The 20987-nt window shown below is 65.7% G+C and overlaps 3 protein-coding genes across 5 annotated transcripts in view; 1 reads left to right on the top strand and 2 right to left on the bottom strand.

Moving 5' to 3' along the window:
- Nucleotides 1–777: 777 nt before the first annotated feature.
- ATP5F1D (ATP synthase F1 subunit delta) lies at nucleotides 778–4827 on the bottom strand. The gene is made up of 5 exons (XM_068156257.1): nucleotides 4659–4827; nucleotides 3485–3638; nucleotides 2384–2472; nucleotides 1617–1744; nucleotides 778–920 (listed from the first exon to the last, which is right to left on the bottom strand). Exons 1-4 carry the CDS (start codon nucleotides 4788–4790, stop codon nucleotides 1622–1624), a joined length of 498 nt encoding a protein of 165 aa, XP_068012358.1. The 5' UTR covers nucleotides 4791–4827; the 3' UTR covers nucleotides 778–920; nucleotides 1617–1621.
- A 2368-nt stretch (nucleotides 4828–7195) lies between these two features.
- CBARP (CACN subunit beta associated regulatory protein) lies at nucleotides 7196–13537 on the top strand. The gene is given in 11 exon segments (XM_068156241.1): nucleotides 7196–7775; nucleotides 8373–8393; nucleotides 8395–8519; nucleotides 8682–8743; nucleotides 9039–9204; nucleotides 9291–9465; nucleotides 9699–9851; nucleotides 10182–10253; nucleotides 10255–10393; nucleotides 10541–10724; nucleotides 11105–13537. Coding segments are annotated over 11 exon segments (2355 nt in total). The 5' UTR covers nucleotides 7196–7727; the 3' UTR covers nucleotides 12315–13537.
- Nucleotides 13538–15391: 1854 nt separating this feature from the next.
- The window catches only part of STK11 (serine/threonine kinase 11), a 50593-nt gene continuing 44997 nt past the window's right edge, over nucleotides 15392–20987 (bottom strand). Inside the window, exons 9-10 of one of the 3 annotated variants that reach the window (XM_068156248.1) lie at nucleotides 17752–17978; nucleotides 15392–15717 (exon numbers count right to left, since the gene is read on the bottom strand). In XM_068156248.1, coding sequence (XP_068012349.1) covers nucleotides 17770–17978 — 209 coding nt within the window. In that variant the 3' untranslated portion in view covers nucleotides 15392–15717; nucleotides 17752–17769. Of the gene's footprint in view, nucleotides 15718–17751; nucleotides 17979–20987 lie in introns of those variants that run through there. The other 2 variants (XM_068156247.1, XM_068156249.1) reach the window with 2 other exon arrangements.

The raw sequence follows: 20987 nt of genomic DNA, 5'->3' as shown, positions 1-20987 counted from the left end.
AGCTGCTTCCCTCTCCACACCAAGGCCAGCTCCAAGGAACAGGGAGGGGGAAGTTCCCCAGGCTCTATGGAAATGCAGCAGCAGGGGAATGGGGCAGAGCCCAGGCAGCTGCTGTCCAGCTGCAAGGAGGAGCATGAATCACAGAGTGGTAGAGGATGAAAGGGATCTCTGGAGATCACTGAGTCCAACCACCCCCTGCCAAAGCAGCATCACCCAGGGCAGGTCACACAGGGAGGAATCCAGATGAGTCTTGAATGTCTCCAGAGGAGGAGACTCCACAACCTCCCTGGGCAGCCTGCTGCAGGCCTCCAGCAGCCTCACACCCAGAGAAGCTTCTCCTCAGGTTGAAGTGGAACTTCCTGGGCTCCACTTTGCAAGAGCTGGAAGTGTTCTGGAAGAGGAGCTTGAGAAGGAAGAGCTCAGCTGAGGTGAATCCTGCAGCAGCAGGGCCGGGATGGGGCATGGGGGAGGCAAGACAGCAGCCCTGGCACAGACCTGTGGCTGCCCTGTGGGTGCCATAATCCTGCTGTCCCCTGGATTAGTGCAGGTGGCTGACAGCACAGGCAGGGGGTTAGAAAATCTGCCTGAGCTACCTCCAGCAGGTGAATCCCCAGGACAGGACTGGGGGAGGGGCATGTCCCCTTTTCCCTGAGGGAATTGGACCCCCCCCAGAGCAAGAGCCCTGGCGCAGGGCAGGTGCTGCTCACGGGCAGGCAGCCCTGGGCGCAGTGTGAGCCGAGGTCTGCTGCCTGGGAAGAAGGCAAAGTGCTGCCAGCAGGGATTTCATCTCCTTTTAATTGCTCAGAGCCTGCTCTCCTCCTCCCTTTGTCCCTCTCCATCTGCACAAGGTCGGGGTGGGGGGGGAAGCCAGGACACGGAGGACAACCCCCAAGGGCTTCTCTGCGCCGGCCGTGGGATTCCTGCAACACAAGAGGTGGAGTCTGGGTTGGTTTGCAGCAGGGCTGGGCTGGGGCAGAGCACTGGAGTCTGCTCCCAGGGCTTGGCTGCTGGCTTGGGCTGTTAAGGCACCAGGAGCAAACAAGAGGCAGCAGCCCTCCTGGACCTGACCTCGCTGGCCAAAGAGCAGAAGGACCAGAGGGGAAGGGGGGGAGCTGCTGCCCTGCCTGCTCCAGGAGAGGCTTTGGGTGACTCACCTGCCAGGCACAGCTCAGTGTCCCAGCTGCCAGCACGTGGGAAGATGAGGCATGAGGCAGAGTTTTAGCAGGGAAAAGGGGCCACAAGGGTCAGCAGCTTGGCCTTGCCCACCCTGAGGCAGGAGCTGTTTGTTTTCCAAGGGTGCATGGCGCAGAGGCCACATCCTGCCCTCTCCTGGCCCCCCTCGAGATGCCTGCAGCTCTCCCTGGCAGCAGCACAGCCCCAGCAGGCTCCCAGCCCCTGGCAGAGTGGCCCAGGGTGGCACCAGGCCCTGCTGCCATCCCAAGAGCCTCCACAAGCCCTTTACAGAGTGGGGGAGCCCAGAAAAGGGAAAGCTTTTGTGTCACCGCCCCCTGAAGCCCCAACACAAACCCCTTCCCCTCCCCCACCAGCCTGGGGGCTGCCAGGGGAAGCAGGTGGCAGGGGTTGGTCACCTCAGCTGGGACAGAGGTGCCACTCACCTGGATCACTCCAGGGCTTTCACAAGGGCTTCATTAGCTTCTACTTTAATCTGAGCTTCTGCTTTAGCTGCCTCATCAGCCGCCGCAGCCATCTCTGAAACTGCCTTCTCCAGGTTTGATTTTGCAGTCTTGAAGACGAGAGCACAAGGGATGTGTCACTGGGAGCCCACCACAGGGCAGCTGACCTGTCCCACAGCCCACCTGTGAGTCAGCCTCTCCCTTCTCACTCCTCCCTTTCCCTCCCTGCAGCTGTTACCCCACGCACAGGGGCCCCACAGACCAGCTGAGCCCTTATCAGCAGGCCCTGCTGGGAAAATGCTGATCTGGGGAGCAAGAGGGGTGGAGAGGGCTGGAGAGGGGCGAGATCAGCACCTGGCTGAGGGGAGGGAAGTGGCCTGCAGAAGGGGTGGTGACTGCACAGCCTGCAGAGAGGTCACCCAGGAGGAGCCCTGGGACTTTGACCCTCAGCAGCAGGTGATGGGGAAGCTCAGGGTGAATCATAGAATTGTTTGGCTTGGAAAAGACCTCTAAGATCACTGAGTCCAGCCAGCAATCCACCACCACCACCATGACCATTAAACCATGCTCCCAAGTGCCAGGGCCACACCTCCTCCGAACACCTCCGGGGCCGGTGACCCCACCGCCTCCCCCGGGCAGCCCGCTCAACGGCATGGGCAGGGCCTGGGCACGCTTCCCTACAGCCCCAGAAGGATCTGGAGGCAAGGGAGCAGATCCCTGCTGCAGGAAGGAGCTCACAGGATACTCACAGCCAGGTCCAGCATGTCCATTGTCACTGCCTCCTCTGCCAGCACCTGCACGGTGGAGTCCGCGTTCACCGTGACGGAGCCGCTGCTCACTGCGGAGGCAGGAGAGCAGGGCAGGGTCAGGCAGGGCTGCAGGTCACAGCATCACACAGGATCTTAGGGGTCAGAAGGGACCTCTCTGAAGGTCATCGAGTCCAACCCCCCCCCTGCCAGAGCAGGAGCATAGAATCCAGCACAGGTCACACAGGAACACATCCAGGCAGGGCTGGAAAGGCTCCAGAGGAGACTCCGCAACCCCTCTGGGCAGCCTGCTCCAGGGCTCTGTGACTCTCACAGTGAAGAAGTTCCTCCTGATGTTGAGGTGGAACCTCCTGGGCTTCAATTTGTATCCACTGCCCCTTAGCCTATCCCAGGGTGCAGCTGAGCAGAGCCTGTCCCCTCCCTCCTGACCCCCAGCCCTCAGATATTGATAAGCATTGATCAAATCCCCTCTCAGTCTTCTCCTCTCCAGACTGAACAGCCCCAGGGCTCTCAGCCTCTCCTCATCAGGCAGTGCTCCAGTCCCTTCAGCAGCTTCACCTTGGACTCTCTCCAGCAGATCCCTGTCCCTCCTAAACTGGGGAGCCCAGAATTGGCTGCAGCATTCCAGGTGAGGTCTCACCAGGGCAGAGCAGAGGGTGGAACCTCCTCAGATGGACCTCCTCTGGGGCTCCACGCTCAGGACAGCGCTGGAGAGCTCATCCCCATGACCTCCACCATCCCTTAGTCAAAACAAAACCTCAGTGCTCTCCTGGAACCTTTCCCAAGCCCAGCAGGGAACTCAGCTCCTACCAAAAGGGAAGCTACAGCAGCAGGTGGCTGAGCAGAAGCAACAAAACCTGACCCAGGAGCCTCTAATCACAGAAGCCCAGCGTGGTGGTGGGGACTGGAAGGAACCTCTGGGTATCATCCAGTCCAACCAGTTTGGCTCTGCAGAGCAGCCCTTGGGAAAGCAGAAATCCTTACAAGTGCCCCCCCCGGGGGCATATCCACCTTGGCTGGCAGCATGCACCCCACGGTGAGACCCCTCCCCAGGTGGTCTCCCTCCTCCCCAGCTGGACTTACCAAAGTACTTGGTGGCTGTGCCATCCTCAGCATAGACTGTCACAACTCCTGGCCTGAGGACCTGCAGGGTGGGCACGTGAGAGGCCAGGATGCCAAAGGAGCCTGTCAGAGTGGGCACATCCACCTGCTTCACGTTGGCACCGTTGTAAAACACCTGCAGAGGGAGGGCAGAGCAGATGGCACCAGTCCCCAGGGGGGGAGGGAAGGAGAGAAGCAGCTCCCCGGCCACGCTGGGCAACCTGCTCCCACCCTGAGGGCGCAGCCCAAGGGTTTGCCACCCAGCAAGGCGCAACCAGGACACCCTGACCCGTCACAGGGTGGGAGCAGGGCCGGGCTTTGGAGGAAGGGTCCTGGCAAAAGGGAGTGGGAAAGCGCCGGGAGGCTCGGGAGCGGCGCGGTGGCGGCGGCAGGGAGGCGGCAGACGGAGCCGGGAGTGGGCGAGAGAAGGGCGCAGCCGGGCAGGGCGCAGCCGGGCAGGGCGCAGCCGGGCAGGGCGCAGCCGGGCAGGGCGCAGCCGGGCAGGGCGCAGCCGGGCAGGGCGCAGCGAGCCCCTGCCGCCAGCCGGCACCGCGCCGTCCCGCACAGCACCCATCCTGCTCGCACCCGGCGCCCTGCCCTGGCACACCGCTGAGCCCCGCCGCCTCCCGGGGCAGCCCGGGGCGGGGGCAGGCAGAAGCTGGCTCCCGCTCCCGGGAGCGCGGCCAAGAAACTGCCCCGGGCTGGCGGGGCCCCAAGAGCGGCTCCGGGAGGACCGGGGGCCGGGGCTGGAAGAGCAAGAACGTCACCCCGCGGGCCCCGGCGGCGCTGCAGCGGGCGAAGGGAGAAAGGAGCGGCCGGCCCGAGAGGGGATCTCGGCAGAGGAGAGCCAGGGCCCGAGGGCACGGCCAGGGCCCGAGGTCAGGGCCAAGGGCAGGGCCGGTGACAGCACAGCGGGAGCGGCAGGCGGCACGGCGCAGCCCTCACACCGCACCACCCTGCTCCGCACCGGGACCCTTCCCAGCCCCAGGGACTCCGTCCCCCGGTCCCGCCGCTTCCCCCGGTCCCGCTCCTTGCCGGCCCCAGGGGCACTCGCTCCCGCTCCAGCCCCGGCGGCGGCTCCGCAGGCCTCGCCTCGAGGCCCGCAGCCGGGGGGGAGGTCCCGGTTCGGCCGGCCGGGGCTGGGCCCAGCGGCTACCTGCGTGGGCGAGGCGAAGGTGAAGGCCATGGCGGCCGGCCCGGCGGCGGGCTCGGCATAGCCGCGGGCATGGGGCGGCGGCAGCAGCGGGCGGGCGGCGAGGCGGAGGAGGAGACGGCGGGCGCGGAACATGGCGGCGGCGGCGGGCAAGGACGAGCGGGCGGCGCGGGGCGGGGCCAGGCCTGCCGGGGGCGGGGCCACAGCTCCCGGCGTGCGCCGCGCCGCGCCGCAGCCAGACTACACAGCCCGTGGGGCAGCGGGCGGCGAGCGCCAATGACGTCATCCGTGTGCGACGGAGAGCATCACGGGATCGGTAGTTCTTTACCACCACACCCCGAGTCCTCCTCGGGTTAGGGACGACTCGGTCCGGGGCGGGGAGTGTGTGTGTGTGGGACTGCAGCGCAGGAGGCTTCCCCAGCCTGCGACCTCTCTCCGGGCGGACAGCAGGGGCTGGGGCGGCCCCGGCTGGGTGCAGGCAGGGCTGGTGCGGGCAGGGCACGGTGCGGGCAGGGTTGTGGCTCAGGCAGAGCTCTGGTACAGGCAGGGCTGTGGTTCAGGCTGGGAGTTGTGGTTCAGGCAGGGATTTGTGGTTCAGGCAGGGATTTGTGGCGCAGGCAGGGCTGTGATGAAGGCAGGGATTTGTGGGTGCAGGTAGGGATCTGTGGTGCAGGCAGGGCTGATGCAGGCAGGGCTGTGGTGCAGGCAGGGCTTGGGGCAGCCCCTGTCCCCACGTGACGCCCGCGCCGCGCGGGGGCGGCTCCGGTTCATTCATAAATCCCGGGGCCGCACCGAGCGCAGCGGCGGCGATGGAGCCCCGGTCCCGGTTGTAGGTGAGTGTCTGGCCCCGCCGCCTCGCAACAGCCCCTATCGCGACAGCCGCAGCCGAGGGGAGCCCCCATCACGCCCCACCGCGCCCGGAGGTCCCGGAGCCTCCTGCCTTGCTGTCACCAGCCTTGCCTGCAGCCCTGCCCGCATCCCCGCCCCACTGCCCTGCCCGCATCCTCCTCCCACATCCCTGCCCCACAGCCTCCATCCCCGCCCCACATCCCTGCCTGCATCCCTGCCTGCATCCCTGCCCCACATCCTTCCCTGCATCCTCCATCCACATCCCTGCCCCACATCCCTGCGTGCATTCCTCACCACCGGGATGGTTCGGGGGGGATCACGAAGAGGAGTTCCTTAATCCTCTCTACCCCCCAGGACATACACGCGCGTGGGGAACACAACCTCCCGTCCCCCTCTCCCCCTTCCCCGTGCCCCCTCCCATGGGCTCCCACGTGCAGAAGCGCGGCGGCACCAGGGTCCCACTGCCCCAAACTCCCCCAGCCCCTGGCACCGGCAGCGACCCCGTGTCCCAGCCCCGTGTCGCCCAGCCAAGGGGGACAGCCCTGGGGACCGGCCCCCTCCTCCAGACAATGGCCGGCCTGTTCCCGCCGGGTCGCCATGGAGACAGGATTCCACCATGATGGGGAACAGCAGGGACATTCTTCCTGCCCCCCCCCCCACGCCCCCCGGCTCAGGCCTGAGGGTGCCACGCAGGGATCCCGCCCGTGGGGTGCCCACCCCGCCTGGCTCTGCAGACCCTCGTCCGGGGTCCTTCCTATGCCCGGCGTCCCCAAAAATGCTGGGGGCCAGAGGAGGGTCCCCCACCCCCTTCTCCTGCCCCCGGAGGGGCTTCACATCGCCCCGCGCTGCCCAGCAGCTGGGAGATACCCGAGGGCGTGTGCGGAGGGGTTGTCTTTGCCCCGGGTGGTCCCCAGCACTCCGGAGTCCCCCCGAGGGATGCGTACCCCGGCCCGTGACAGGGCTGCCCCCAGCCCCGTGAAGCGCAGACGTCACCGATGACAGGGTCACCCCCGGCGCTGTCCCCGACAGTGGCTTCCCCCCCCCCCCCCCCCCCCCCCAACACCGCCCCCGGTGGCTCCATTCACATTTTTTTGCTGACCTGATTTTGAGAGGTTTCCAAGCGCCCCCCCCGGCACCAGCGTCGCCCATCCCCACACCAGTACGTCTCACTCCCTCACCGGTATCAGCCCACTCTGCTCAGCCCAACCGGACCCGCCATGGGATCTCGGAAGCCCCCGGGAGGAGCCCTCCGGGAACCTGCACGGGAAGGGCTGAGCGGAGGGGGTCTCGGCCGGCGTTAAACCGGGGGGGTGGGCACCCAGGTGTGTGTCCCCCAGTCCTTTTCCATCACCGCCCCATCCCCCTCGGGCCCCTCGGCGGCCCCGTCCCCTCCCGCGCGGGGACAGCCGGTGACGGAGCTGACTCAGAAGCGTCACCCACCGAGCTCCGGCGACACCCACGCCAGCTCCCTTGACATGAGGCGTGGGGCAGCCATCTGTCACCCTGCCCTGCCGGGATGCCCGACTGCTGTTCCCCCCCACGACACTCCCCCCCCACCCCCCAAGCTCCCGTGGACAGCCCGGACCCCAGCAGTGCTGGGGGAGCTGTGTGTCGGCTCCTCGGGGACAGCTCCTGTGGAACGATGTCACCTCCACCCTTGCGACCCCCGCGCCAGGGGCAGGGCCAGGACTACCCGAGCCAGTTCTTGCCACTGGGACCGGCATGGGGAGCGTGGGGCTGCCGGTGTGGGGCTCCGGGTCGGGGGTCTGCCCCCCACGGAGCCCCGAGGCTGAGAGTGGAGTGATTGCAGTGCTTGTCCCACCTCAGCGACTGTCCCCGGGGAGGGGCAGGGGTCGTGCCTCTTTCTCCCCATCCCTGCTTCTCCCCATCCCTTCTTCTCCCCATCCCTGCTTCTCCCCGACTGCGCTTCCCTCCATCCCTCCTGACCACACCCTCCGCCCCTCCCTCATCCTCCATCCTCCTTCCTGACCACACCCTCCCTCCATCCCTTCATCCCGGTCCCTCCCCTCCCTCTCTCCATCTCTCCATCCCGGTCCCTCCCTCCCGGGTCCCTCCCGGTCCCTCCCGGCAGCTCCGTACCGCGGTGCCCGGGCAGGGCCCGGGGCCGGGCAGGAGCCGCTCCCGCCGCCCCCAGCCCGGCCCCGGTGCCTCCTCTCTTATCTTCCCCCACCCCACCAGGACACATTCGGGCCGGGACGGACCATGAGCGATGACCCGACACCCTGGGACAACGCGACGGAGAGCGTCACGGTGAGCAGGACCACCCTGCCCGTTCCCTGCCCGCCTCTGCCCTCCTCGGGCTCCCGGGAGGGGGGGATGGGGGATGCACGTTCCGGTGTGGGGGCAGCTGGGGGAAACGGATGCTGTGGGCTTGGGGTCTGGGCCAAGGTGGGGACAGCAGCAGCAACCCAGTCCCACTGTCACCCACCCTGCTCTGCTATTCCCGGGGATGAGTGACACCCCCCCGTCCTCTCTGTGCCCCCCCTAGATGCTTTTGCAGCCCTCAAAGATGCTCTGGATGCTGAGGGTCTAAGTGGTCCTGGGCGCTGCTGCTGGCCAAAGGGGCACCAACGCTGAGCCCACAGTGAGGCTGGGCCGGGGCTGGGGTCCCATCTCTGTCCCCACCCCTGCTGGGTGCGGGGGCTGCTGGCGGCTCTGCCCCCCCAGCCGCGGTTGCCTTGGTGAAGGCAGGTCCCTGGAGCCGGCAGCAGGCCTGGGGGTGGCGGGGGAGCAGCTCGGCGTCAGCCCTGGCTCCCCCCAGCAGCGAGGCAGGGCTTGGGTTTGGGGCCAGGCAGTGCATCTCCCCCCAGCCCCAACCCCAGCTGAGTGCCCCCCAACCCCCTGCAGGCGGTGCCCGGCGAGGTGTCCCCCCCAGGATGGCTACGTGCTGCTCCTGGCCCTGCTCTCCATCTTCATCGGCGGTACCCTGGTGCTGCTCTCGGGCATCCTGATCGTCTGCCGCCGCTGCTGCGAGGCTGACCGCCGCCACTCCAGGTGGGGATGGGCCCTGGGGACAGGCCACGAGTGCCCCCTGGGGACAGGCCACGAGTGCCCCCTGGGGCCTGTGGCACGGGGAAAAGGGGGGGAGTGAGGGTCGGTGGGGGTGGGGGAGGGGTTGGCATGAGGTAACACTGACCCTCCAACTACCTGCTGCAGGGCCAGCGATGACCCCGAGAAGACCACCACCACCTACCTGGATGACTCGCAGCCTGCCCAGGGTGAGTGCCAGCACCCCCAGCAGGGAGTGAAACACCCCCCAGGACCTCCTCTCTCCCAGCTGCAGCCCCCAGCGCTGGGGCAGGGATGGCCACACACCTCCATCATCCACCCCAGCGGCGCCCTGGCTGTGTGGGACCTGGGGGGCGTCAGGAACAGGGACCCCTGAGCTGGCATTGAGACCCCCCCACACTCACACACCCCAGCAGTGCAGCAAGTGTTCCAGGCCTCAGCTGGGGAAGCTGGCATGGACCATGGCAGGGAAGAGCCCAGGTGCTGACCAAGGCCTCTCTGCAGATATCACCATCAAAGTGGAGGACCCGGACTGCCTCTCCTCCTCCAGCTGCCGGGATGCGGAGAGCGAACGCTTCCTGTCCTCCAGCTCCTCCACCGCCCGCAGGGTCTCCTTCAACGAGGCTGCACTCTTCGACCAGGGCAAGAAGACCCAGGAGAAGGGGAGGAGGTGAAGCTCAGCTCCTGGGGCAGGATGCCTGGGGGAGGTGTGTGGGGGGAGGGGGCCGCCCCTCCTAAGGCAGCCGTGCCCGGCAGGTACACGCTGACGGAGGGGGACTTCCACCACCTGAAGAACGCTCGCCTGACGCACCTGCACCTCCCGCCGCCGGCCCTCAAGATCGTCACCATCCACGAGTGTGAGTCCAGCGAGAACAGCCTGGCCATGACCCCCCGCCTGCCCCCCGCCAAGCCCGGCCTCGCCATCTTCCAGGTGAGCCACCGGCACCCCGCGGGGCGAGGGACCTGGGGGGCATGGGGGCACCCTGCGGGCACAGTGGTCCGGGCACCCCGTGGCACCCCGAGGAGGCACCACCGGGCCTGGGGTGGGAATGCTGGGGCATTGCTTGATGCAGGGACGTGGGGGGTGCGTGTGGGGGGGAGTTCCCCTCTTGGTCCCCCCGCCCTCGTGCAAAGCCCCCTCCCTGAGCACCCTCTGCCTTGCAGTCCCCCGGGGGGGCCCTGCCCCAGCCGGCGCTCCCCAGCCATGCAGTGTGCCCCAGCTCTGCCCTGCCCGGGGACACCTACAACTCCACCGTGGACACCAGCTTCACCGAGGCCAGCCCAACCACCTCCTCCGACTCTGGGGAGGGCCCCTCGGTGAGTGCCGGGGCGGGGTGGGGGGTGGGACCGGACAGGGGAAGGAGATCTCCAGCCTTGGCAGCCTGTGCAGTTCCCTGCCCCCATCCCCCACCCCAGGTCTGCCCCCCCACCGTGCTCCATGCCAGGACTCAGGGCACCCAGCTGGAAATAGGCCCTGCCCCCCCTCCCTGTCCCCTGCCCTGGGGGATATTTGTGCATCTGCTGCAGCCCAGCTCGGCAGGACCGGACAAAAGGAGCAGAGCTGGGGCTGGGGGGGGGCAGGGGGGGAGTGGGGAGGCTGTGCCTGGAGCTGAGCAGGCACTCACAGCCCCCCTCAATCCTCCCCAGTTTCCATCAGCAGCGCCCAGGAGTGGGAAGGTGTCTGGGGTGGTCAGTGCCAGCCCCGGGGAGTCCCCCCCGGTCCCCCCCCCAGGGCCCAGTCCTGCAGTTCTTCAGCCGCCTGCGCCGCCACGCCAGCCTGGACGGGGCCAGCCCCTACTTCAAGATCAAGAAGTGGAAGCTGGAGAGCACCCAGCGGGCATCCAGCCTGGATACCAGAGGTAGGAGCTGGGGGCGGGGGCAGGTCCAGGGCATAGCCCCGCAGGGCTGGGAACACTTGAGCGGTACGGGGCGGGGGGAGGAGGTTGTTTGCTCTGCCGGGATGGATCTGCGCCCTTCCCTCAGCCCTGCCCTGTGCCACCCTCTAGGGTCCCCCAAGAGGCGACAGTTCCAGCGGCAGAGGGCGGCCAGCGAGAGCATGGACCAGGAGGACCGGGACCCGCACCAGACCGACATCATCCAGTACATCGCCCACACCGACGACGTCGCCTTCCACCCTTCCAGCAGCCCCTTCCTGCCCGCCCCCGCCAGCCCCCCACCCTCTCTCGGCAGGTATTTTTCAGTAGATAGAGGGGACAGGGTGGGCACTGGGAGCTGGGCACCGGGAAGGCACCGAGGGACCCTGCGATGCCCCCTGCATGGCGAGGGGGGTCCCACCTTGGAGTGGCTTTGGTGGGGTGGCAGGGATGGGGGTGAGGGGTCTGGCGGGGGGGAGGGTGGTTTGGGGCATGGGTACAGGGTTGGGCCATGGGTACGTGGTTGGGGCATGGGTACAGGGTTGGGCCATGGGTACGTGGTGGGGACAGCACGAGGGGGACTGCATGGCACCTGTGAAGTCTGTTGGGTGCCCACTTGGCACTTCTGCCTGCTGCTGGCTGGGTCCCTCCCGGCCCCTGCCGGTCCCTGCCGTGACGCCCGGGTGGTGCCTGCAGGCTAGAGCCGGGAGAGGGGGCCGCGGGCAGCCCCGGTGATGCCGGAGTCCCGGAGCAGCCCAGCGCCTACCACGACATCTGGAGCCTGCGCGCCTCGCTGGAGCTCTACGCCTCCTCCGAGCGCAGCAACGACCAGGACTCGGTGCGCAGCGACGGCGGGGACAGCGTCTCCTCCACCGGCGGCGTGGGGCCCTGCCCCTCTTCCTCCCTGGATGAGGCTGAAGTCCCCGAGGAGAAGCTCTGGGGTCGGCCCAAGTCGGAGGATTCGGAGCCCGGCACTCGGAAGCTGCTGCAGATGGACAGCGGCTACGCCTCCATCGAGGCGCCCAGCCGGGGGGGCGAGGAGGGACCCCCCAAGGACCAGACGGCCTCCGAGAAGCGAATTTGCTTCACGAGCGCGGGGCGCAAAGGGACCATCTTCGAGAGCTTCGAGGGCAGGGAGCCGGAGGAGGAAGAGGACGAAGAAGAGGAAGAAGACGAGGAAGGGACCACCTCCTGGGGCGCCGTGGGCGGGATGGGGGGGGTCTCCCCGCGTCCCCACAGCCCCCTGGCTTGGTCCCCTTACGGTCAGATGTTCCCCGGGCGGGAGGCTACGCCGCGGCGGGATTACAGCATCGACGAGAAGACGGACGCCCTGTTCAACGCCTTCGTGCGCCACGACCCCCAGTTCGACGAGTCCCCGCTGCGGGGCAAGCACCGCTCCCGCACGCACCTGCGCAAGCAGTGGCAGCACACCAAGCAGTACAGCGACCCCGGCGTGCGCTACCCCGAGCGCCACCGCACGCCCCTGCGCCGCGGCGACAGCGCCAACTCCCCCCTGGACTCTCGCTTCCACAGCCCCCTGCCCCGCATCGTCAGCAACGCCGACGAGGAGGCGGCCGAGGCGGCCGAAGGCGTCCCCAGCGCCCCTCCTTTGCCCGACCCTGAGATCCAGGTGATCGTGGAGGAGCCTGGAGAAGCGGCCCCCGAGCCCAAGGCAGGCTCCGAGCCCCCCGGGGGGGATGATGATGATGATGACGGCGGCGGCGGCGACTGCCCCGGTTCCGGGAGGTGCTTGGGACTGGGCTCCGGTTCGGAGCTGCTGGACAAGATCGCGGGGGGCCTGGAGGAGAGGCTCTACGGGCACCTGAGGGAGGCGGGAGCCGGCGCCGAGCAGCACATGGTGGCCGTGGCCACCAGCGACGCCCCCCCCGACCACAGCCCTGTCTAGGCCCAGCGCGGGGGGGGCAGAGACCCCGGCACAGGGCTTCGGGGTCCGTCCCCTCCTGCTGCCGGCGGTGGGGACCGAGCCGGTGCCCAGGGGCACCGCAGGAAGGGTGGCCCTGGCGCGAGAAGGCCAGGAGGGCACTTGGGGTCCCCTGGCTGTAAGCACCCCCCCGCCCCCCAAACCGTGGTGGTGGGGGCCGACAGAGTGGGGTGGCCGAGCCCCCTTGCTCCCGGGAGCGAGGGTGCCAGGTGGAGGGCGCAGGCTGGGGGTGCCCGGGGAGGGGTCGGGGGGCAGTGACGTCAGCACCGAGGGACTCTGCTGACGAAGCTCCAAACCCAGCTGGGGCCTGGCCCCGACTGCCCCCGCAGAGCTGGAGCAGATCCGATCAGCTCCCCCCTGGATTTTACAAGCAATAACGGGGAACAGCCTCGCCAGGAAGGGGGCCAGAGCTGGGCACGCCCCTCCTCCCCCGGCCCCCGGCCTGCTGCCACGGTGCTGCCCTTGGCGGGGGGCAGTTAGCTGGGGCCGGGGGAGTCACCTCCTTAAGCCACAGCCGCTCCCCCCCCGCCCTAGTTCTGCAGGGAGCCTGGGATCTAAACTGGAAAAGGGAGGCTGGGGGCAGCAGGATGCTCAAGGAGCTCTTATCCCCCATGGAGAGGGGGGGCAGCATGGGTGAGATGGGGACCCCACAGCAGCGTCCTGAAGGTTGGGGAGGCAGGACCAACCCTGTCCCCCCCACACTCCCAGCTCTAAATACCCCCTCGTAGGGGTGGGGGCTGCCCCTCTGCCTGGGTGGGCAGGGTGATGGCAGAGCGTGGGGGGCAGCATGTGCCATGGGGTGACCCCCCCCCCCCGAGGGGCTCTGCACCCCCCTCTTGCCCTCCCGGGGTGGGGGAGAAGCTTACAAGGTCTTGAGGGTTATTTATTGATCGTTCCTGAGGTACCAGGGAAGGGAAGGGGGGGGGGGGGGGCGCTGGGCCCAAGCTTTTTATTGGGTTTTTATTTTGTGTTTTAAAGCATGGGGGGGGGGGAGGGGAAAACACCCCACCCCCACCATCAAACCAAAACAAGCCAAAACCAGAGGAACCCATCTGAGCTGGGGTACCTGGAGACTCAGCAGCAGGTGGGCAAAGGGGTGGGGGTCAACGTGGCTCAGCCAGGGTTACCCCCAGCCCACTCTCTCCCCTCCAACCCCCCCTGTACCCCTCCATCCCCCCCCCCCCCCAAGTGCATGCCAGTCCCTCTGCAAAGTCTGTCCAAAGCACTCACTTCCCCCTCAGCCTTTTTAAAAAGCTATAAAGAGAAGAGGAAAACCAAACCAAACCAAACCAACCTCGGAACCTGACTCTTCTGAGCTCATTTCTTACCTCCCCCACCCCCCGGGTCGTGTCTGCTGGGGAGGGGAGGGGGGAGGGACACAGACATCCTCCCCTGGGTGCTGCGGGATGCAGCCTGGAAGAGGCTGGGGGGGGGAGGAAGGAGATGAAACCCTCTGTGCCCTTTGCACTTTATTGGTGGTTCTCTTTAAAAAATACCCCAAAATAAAAGGAAAAAGGGGAGAAGAAAAAAGGGGGGGGGGGGGAAGGAAGGAGAGGAAAAAGGGGGAGGAAAGGAAGGAGAGGAAAAAGGGGGAGGAAAGGAAGGAGAGGAAAAAGGGGGAGGAAAGGAAGGAGAGGAAAAAGGGGGAGGAAAGGAAGGAGAGGAAAAAGGGGGAGGAAAGGAAGGAGAGGAAAAAGGGGGAGGAAAGGAAGGAGAGGAAAAAGGGGGAGGAAAGGAAGGAGAGGAAAAAGGGGGGAGGAAAGGAAGGAGAGGAAAAAGGGGGGAGGAAAGGAAGGAGAGGAAAAAGGGGGAGGAAAGGAAGGAGAGGAAAAAGGGGGGAGGAGAAAGGAGAAGAAAAAAGGGGGGAGGAAAGAAAGGAGAGGAAAAAGGGGGGGAAGGAAAGGAGAGGAAAAAGGGGGGGAAGGAAAGGAGAGGAAAAAGGGGGGGAAGGAAAGGAGAGGAAAAAGGGGGGGAAGGAAAGGAGAGGAAAAAGGGGGGGAAGGAAAGGAGAGGAAAAAGGGAAGGGAAGGAAAAGGAAAGGAAAAAGGGAAGGGAAGGAAAAGGAAAGGAAAAAGGGAAGGGAAGGAAAAGGGAAGGGAAGGAAAAGGAAAAGAGGGGAAGGAAAAGGGAGGGGAAGGGAAAAGAAAAGGGGGGAAGGAAAAAGGGGGGGAAGAAAAATAAGGGGAAAAAAAGAGGAGGATAAAAGGGGGGGCTGGGGGAGGGGGGAAAAAAGTGCCCTTGCCCATCCCCCTCCCCATCCCCTCCCCCCCTTGTTCCATCATGATTCCCTTTTCCAACCCCCCCTTGTTCCAGCATGCAAGGTTTAAGAGGAGTTCAGTCTTTAATACCTGGGGGAGGGGGGGAAGGGAAGGGGACTGGGGGTGTGTGTTTTTTTTCCCCCCCCCCTCATCTTTGTTGCCTCTTATTTTTTTTTAGGGGGGGGTTCTTTTTTTATTGTCACTCTTGGTTTTGCACACATCACCATGTGTAGGAAGAACCTCTAAAGAGAACTGCAAAATAGAAACAAACCTCCCCTTCCCCCTTCCCCCTCCTTCCCTCCCTCCCCCCCCCCCCCAAAATAAAACCAACCCCCAACCTTTCCTCCTTCCTTCCTCCCCCCCCCCCCAATAAAAACGACCCAAACCAACCTTCCTCCCCCCTCCCCCAACAAAAAGAAGAGGAAAATAGATCATATATAGCAGTAGTCTAAAACATAAAGTGCACGGCAATGGCTTTGCACAACTTCTACACAGCCAAGGTGGAAGGGGAAGGAAGGGGAGGGGACCCCCACCTGGGTCCTGCCACCCCCCACCCCCCCCCTCCCCAACTCCCCCCCCCCCAGCCAGACCCCCTCCTCTCCCCCCCCTCCCTTATTTCCCCTTCCCCCTCCCCAACCCCATCATGAAATTAAAACCAGAATCGGTGTCTTGATTGGCAAAGAGGGAGGGAGGGAGGGGAAGGGAGGAAGAGGAGGTGGGGAGGGGGCAGGGGAGGGGGCAGGGGAGGTGGGGAGGGGGAGGTGGGGAGGGGCTGGCAGCAGCTTCGCGGCTTGGAGATTTTATTTCCTCTTCCCAGGTGGTTTCAAAGTTGGGGGTCTGGGGGAGGGGGGGTCTGGAGGGGGGGGTCTGGCCAGCAGCAGCTTCTGGATCCTGGAGCTGGCTGGAGCTGGTGGTGGTGGCTGGGGGGGGGGCTGCAGGAAAGAGGAGGTGGTGGTGGTGGTGTAGGGGGGGGGGGGTTACAGTTCCTTGGTTGGTTTCCTCTGGTTTCTTAGTTTGTTTTTGGATCACAAGCACAGTCCAGTCCCAGGAGAGGGGCAGGGAGGGGCTGAGGCAGGGGGGCACAGGCTGGCCCAGGCCCTGGGATGCTGCTTGAGAAAGAAAAAAGAGAGGAAAAGAATTAGGGGGGGGTGAGGGGGGGGGGCAGAGAGGGAGCTGGTGCCAGCCTGGGGGGTGTGGGGCAAGTGCCAGCTCTGCTCCTGGCCCCCGATGCCACCATGGGCAGCTTGCTTCCTGCTGGAGGTTGTGTGGGCAGGAGTGAGAGGGGCTGGGGGGGGGTCCTGCTCTGGCCCTGGGGAGGGGGTGGTGGAGGGGCTGGGGGCTCCCTGCTCTGGCCCTGGGAAGGGGGTGGTGGAGGGGCTGGGGGGGTTCCTGCTGTGGCCCTGGGAGGGGGTGGTGGAGGGGCTGGGGGGGAACCTGCTCTGGCCCTGGGAGGGGGGTGGTGGAGGGGGCTGGGGGGGGGTCCTGCTCTGGCCCTGGGAGGGGGTGGTGGAGGGGCTGGGTCTAGCACCCCCTACCCCCTTTGGCCAGCTCCCTGTGCCCCCAGGAGCTGGGGACACAAAACCCCAAGGAGCAAAGGCAGCCAAGCAGGCCCTGGGCTGCAAGGACTTTCCCCTTCCCAAGGTTCTGAAGGTGTTTGAAGCCTGTGTGTGGGGGGTGGGAGCAGCGCTGGGGCTTCCCAGCTCAACGCCCTCCTGCTGGCAGAGCAGAAGGAGCGGAGCCAGCAACCCAGCCAGGCTTGGCCACCCTGCAGAGACCTTCCCCACGAAGCCCCCCCCTACCCAGCACGGTGAGGACCCCAAGTGAGAGGGAGCAAAAGAGGAGCCAGAGCTCCCCCGGGGGACACCCCCCGGAGCCGAGGGTGTTTGTGACCGCGGCAGTGAAGTCCCAGCGCAGGTGACTCAGTGCCAGCTATGAATTAAAGATGAAAGCTGCCGGCAGGGCTGCGCGGGGTCCGACAGCTGCGGGGAGGGGAGGGGAGGGGAGGGGGGAATGGAACCAGCTTTTATTTCTGGTGCCTTTCACACCACAGAGCTGGTCGTGATCCAAAGTGATAACAGAGCCTCAGCCCCAGCGAGCGGCCGCTGACGCGGGAGCCTGGGGCCGGGGGTGGATGAGCGCTGAGCATGAGTCACTGCTGGCTCCGGGATGAATGAGGGGTGGGGAGAGAGGAGCAGGCTGTGGAAAGAGCCGGAAGGAGGAGGAGGAAGCAAGCAGAGCCCTCAGCTTCCCCCCCCCCCCCGACCCCCTCCTGTGCCTCCTTCAAGGGGCTTGGGGATGGCAAGGACCCGGCCGAGGGGCTCAGGGGGGGTGGTGGCAGCAGCCTGGCCAAGGGGCTCAGGGGGTGGTGGCAGCCTGACCAAGGGGCTCTGGGGGGTGGCAGCAGCCTGGCCAAGGGGCTCAGGGGGGTGGGCAGAAGCCTGGCCAAGGGGCTCAGGGGGGTGGGCAGAAGCCTGGCCAAGGGGCTCAGGGGGGAGGTGGCAGCAGGCTGGCAAAGGGGCTCAGGGGGGTGGGCAGAAGCCTGGCCAAAGGGCTCAGGGGGGGAGGTGGCAGCAGGCTGGCCAAGGGGCTCAGGGGGGGTGGCGGCAGCCTGGCCAAGGGGCTCAGGGGGGGTGGGCAGCAGGCTGGCCGAGGGGCTCAGGGGGGTGGTGGCAGCAGCCTGGCCGAGGGGCTCAGGGGGAGGTGGCAGCAGGCTGGCCGAGGGGCTCAGGGGAGTGAGCAAGCAGGCTGGCCAAGGGGCTCAGGGAGGTGGGCAGCAGGCTGGCCAACTTGGGAGGGGGGTGGTGGAGGGGCCAGTCTAGCACCCACCCTCTTTGGCCAGGTCACTGTGCCCCTGGAGCTGGGAAGCAAAACCCCAAGGAGCAAATGCAGCCAAGGAAGGTCCTGGGCTGCAAAGGATTTTCCCCTTCCAAAGGTTTTAAGGTGTTTTACGTGCGGGGGAGGGGGGAAGGGTGGAGCCAACCCTCCCTGCCTGATCCCTTCCAAGCACTGCAAGGCCCCAGGGAAGTCTCCCCGCAGCCGAACGCTCAGCTGCCTCCCGCTGGGGCAGGCCGGGAGGGGCCCTGCCAGGCTCGGGGCCATGCCCCAGGGGGGTCACAGCCCGGTGGGGGGCAGGGGCCGCGTACCTGTGTGGGGTGGGGGCCTCACTGCTGCTTGCAGGTGGAGAGCTTGCGGATCTTGCTGCTGGCGGAGCAGGCCTTGCGGGAGGGGTTGGAGGAGGAGCTCGGCCGCCGCTCCCCCTTGCCCCTGGCGCTCAGCTGCCCCGGCTCCGTCCCGTTCATGCACACAGCCTTGGGCAGCCCTCTGCCCCGGCTCTGCCCGTTCTGCCCTGCCTCCTCCTCAGGCACCTGTCCTGCAAGGGAAGGGAGATGGTGAGGAAGCAGCACAGAAACCATCAGGAGTCACGGCATCGGTCCCAGCATCAACAGGACAGAAGGGACCCCAAGGGTCGTGCAACCCGCAACAAAAGGGACGTGGAACTGTTGGAGGAGGTCCAGAGGAGGCCACCAAGATGGTCAGGGGGCTGCAGAACCTCTCCTGTGGGGGCCAGGCTGGGAGAGTTGGGGCTGCTCAGCCTGGAGAAGGCTCCAGAGAGACCTCAGAGCAGCTGAAGGGGCTCCAGGAGAGCAGGGGAGGGATGGTCTATCATGGATGGTACATCTCATGTCCGCTCCTCAGGCAGCCATCAAGCCCCCCTGAACCCCTAGGCAGCAGTGGAGGAAGTCACCACTCCTCCTCCTTTCTCTGGAGGAGGCTGCAGGTCCCAGCCCCATCCATGGACCCGTGGGGTGCCCAGGGGCTGGATGTTTGCAGAGCCAATGCCCTCCTGCTTTCACAGCACGTGGGGATCAGAGTCACAACAGTGCTAGGGCTGGAAGAGCTCTCTGAGGTCACCCAGTCCAACCAGCAGCCCAACAGCACCATGGCCAGCACACCACGGCCCCAGCTGCCACGGCCCCAGCTGCCACGGGCGCCTGCTCCTCCCCCCCTCCAGGGATGGGGACTCCACCACGTTGGGTTAAAGATCCAAGCTCTGCTCCATCTGCTGCAGGGGCTTGGGGGCACTGCCTGCCTGGGCAGCTCAGCCCTGCCACAGGGGACAGCCAGGTGGGAGGGCAGCCTGAAGGCAACCCCTCTCCCCCTGCAGCCCCTCTCCCCCTGCAGCCCCTCTCCCCCTGCAGCCCTTCTCCTCCTGCAGCCCCTCTCCCCCTGCAGCCCCTCTCCCCCTGCAGCCCTTCTCCCCCTGCAGCCCCTCTCCCCCTGCAGCCCCTCTCCCCCTGCAGCCCCTCTCCCCCTGCAGCCAGCTCAGGTGTGACTCAGCACAGCCAAGGCACTGCCAGAGGCATCTGCACCACTGCCACAGCTGGACAGGGCTCAGGCCACATCCATTCAGCAAGGGGGGTGTGTGTGTGGTGATGACAAAGGGCCCCCCACAGAGCAGAAGGGGGACACAGCACAGCTGCCTCTCCTCTCCTGCTGGGCTGGCATCCCCTGGCCAGCCACAGGGCTGGGAGGGGGGAGAGGATTCAGCAGGTTCCCTGCTCCCCCCCGGCCCCCCCCACCGGATCCAGCCGAGGCAATTTCCTTCCAGCAGGAACGTCACGCTCCAGGGCCCTTCAGTTATGACTCAGAGGGCTGGGTGGAAGTGGAGCTGTAAGATGATTAAGGATCATTTTCTTTAAAGGATGCTCAGCCCTGGCACTGCCAGGGCCAGGAGGCAGGCAGCAGCCCCCTGGGCAGGAGGGGCACACACAGGCAGAGGTGGGGAGATGTGTGGCCAGCAGGTCAAAGGGGATTCTCCTTCTCCTCTGTCCTGACCACAGCTGGAGGATCTGGGACAGTTCTGGGCTCCCCAGTTGAAGAGGGCCAGGGGTGTACTGGAGAGAGTCCACAGTGGAGGATGTGAGGATGCTGAAGGGACTGGAGTGGGATGAGGAAAGGCTGAGAGAGCTGGGGGTGGTTAGCCTGGGGAGGAGCAGCCTGAGAGGAGAGCTTGTGGATGGTTATAAGCAGCTGAAGGGTGGGGGGCAGGAAGGAGGGAGCAGGGTCTCAGCAGTGGTGCCCTGTGGTAGGACAAGGGGCAGTGGAGACAAACTGGCAGTTCCACCTCAGCATGAGGAGAAACCTCTTTGGTGTGAGGCTGCTGGAGGCCTGCAGCAGGCTGCCCAGAGAGGCTGTGGAGTCTCCTCTGGAGACTCTCAGGACCCACCTGGATGTGTTCCTGTGTGACCTGCCCTGGGTGATCCTGCTCTGGCAGGAGGGTTGATCTTGATGATCTCCAGAGATCCCTTCCAACCATTCTATGCTTCTGTGGTGGGGGAGCTGCTTCTCCTCTGCAGGAGAGTCCACCTTGGGCCCTGTGCTCTCCTCTGTGCTGTCACATCTCCTGCCCTAGCACCACTGTGGGCTCCTGCCCACTCTGCCCCATGCTCCATCCCTGCATGGCTCTCACAGGGCAGGTCCCACCTGAGTGAAGAGTCCCTTGGGCTCTCTGGGAGGGGCTTTGCAGCCCTGCACCTCCCCAGAAGCACAGCCCCAGGTCCTGGCACAGCTCAGCACAGGGTGCTGGAGATCTGGTGGTACCTCAGACACTTGCTGAGCACAACTGGCAAGGCCAGAGGCCCAGGAAATCCTGAGTGTGCCCTCAGGGACCTGCTATGGATCCCTTCAGCCTCTGACCCCTAAGGGGTGTGTGTGAGACTTGCTAGGAAGGGCTGAGAGCCCCCCCCAGAAGAGGGGACACATTCCCTGAGCTGCTGCAGGCACAGAGCTCTCCTCAGTGCCTCTGAGCAGAGCAGCACATCCCAGCCCCAAAGTCCAGGGCTTTTTTTGCCTTCCCTTTCTCCATCCCTCCTGTTTTGTTCTGCAGAGCCTCAAATAACCCCAGTGCCAGCAGAGCTGAGCACTCCTCCTCCTCCTCCTCCTCCTCCCCCAGCTGAGCTCAGGCCAAGTCAACCCTCATTTCTGCCTGGGGAGGGGGGGAGAGCAGCTCACCAAAACAACCAACCCCAGCAAGCCTCACCATAAAATATCCAAACAGTTCATTTATCTTCTGGGTGACTCTTCTCCCTCCTCCCTCTCCCCCCCGCCCCCCCCCCCCACTCCAAAGCAGAGTCCCAGGAGTCTATTATGGACCTGAGGAGGGAGCTAATTTTACCTCCTTTCACCACTGACAGTTTGCTGACGTTCAAATTAATGAAAATAATACAGAAAAGGAAAAAATAGAGGGGGGGAAAGAAAGAAAATCCACCCTGGGCTGAAGCCTTGGCAGCTGCCTGCCCACACAGAAGCCATGACCCAGTGCTGTGTCTGTGCAAGCAGCTCCAGCCTCCACCTCACCCAGCACAGGCTGCAGAGGGCT

The sequence above is a fragment of the Melanerpes formicivorus genome, unplaced genomic scaffold, assembly GCF_026170545.1.
Source record: "Melanerpes formicivorus ecotype bairdi unplaced genomic scaffold, bMelFor1.0.p_v2 SCAF_34, whole genome shotgun sequence".
In the NCBI taxonomy this organism is placed as follows: domain Eukaryota; kingdom Metazoa; phylum Chordata; class Aves; order Piciformes; family Picidae; genus Melanerpes; species Melanerpes formicivorus.
This window is presented reverse-complemented; position numbering and strand designations above follow the sequence as displayed.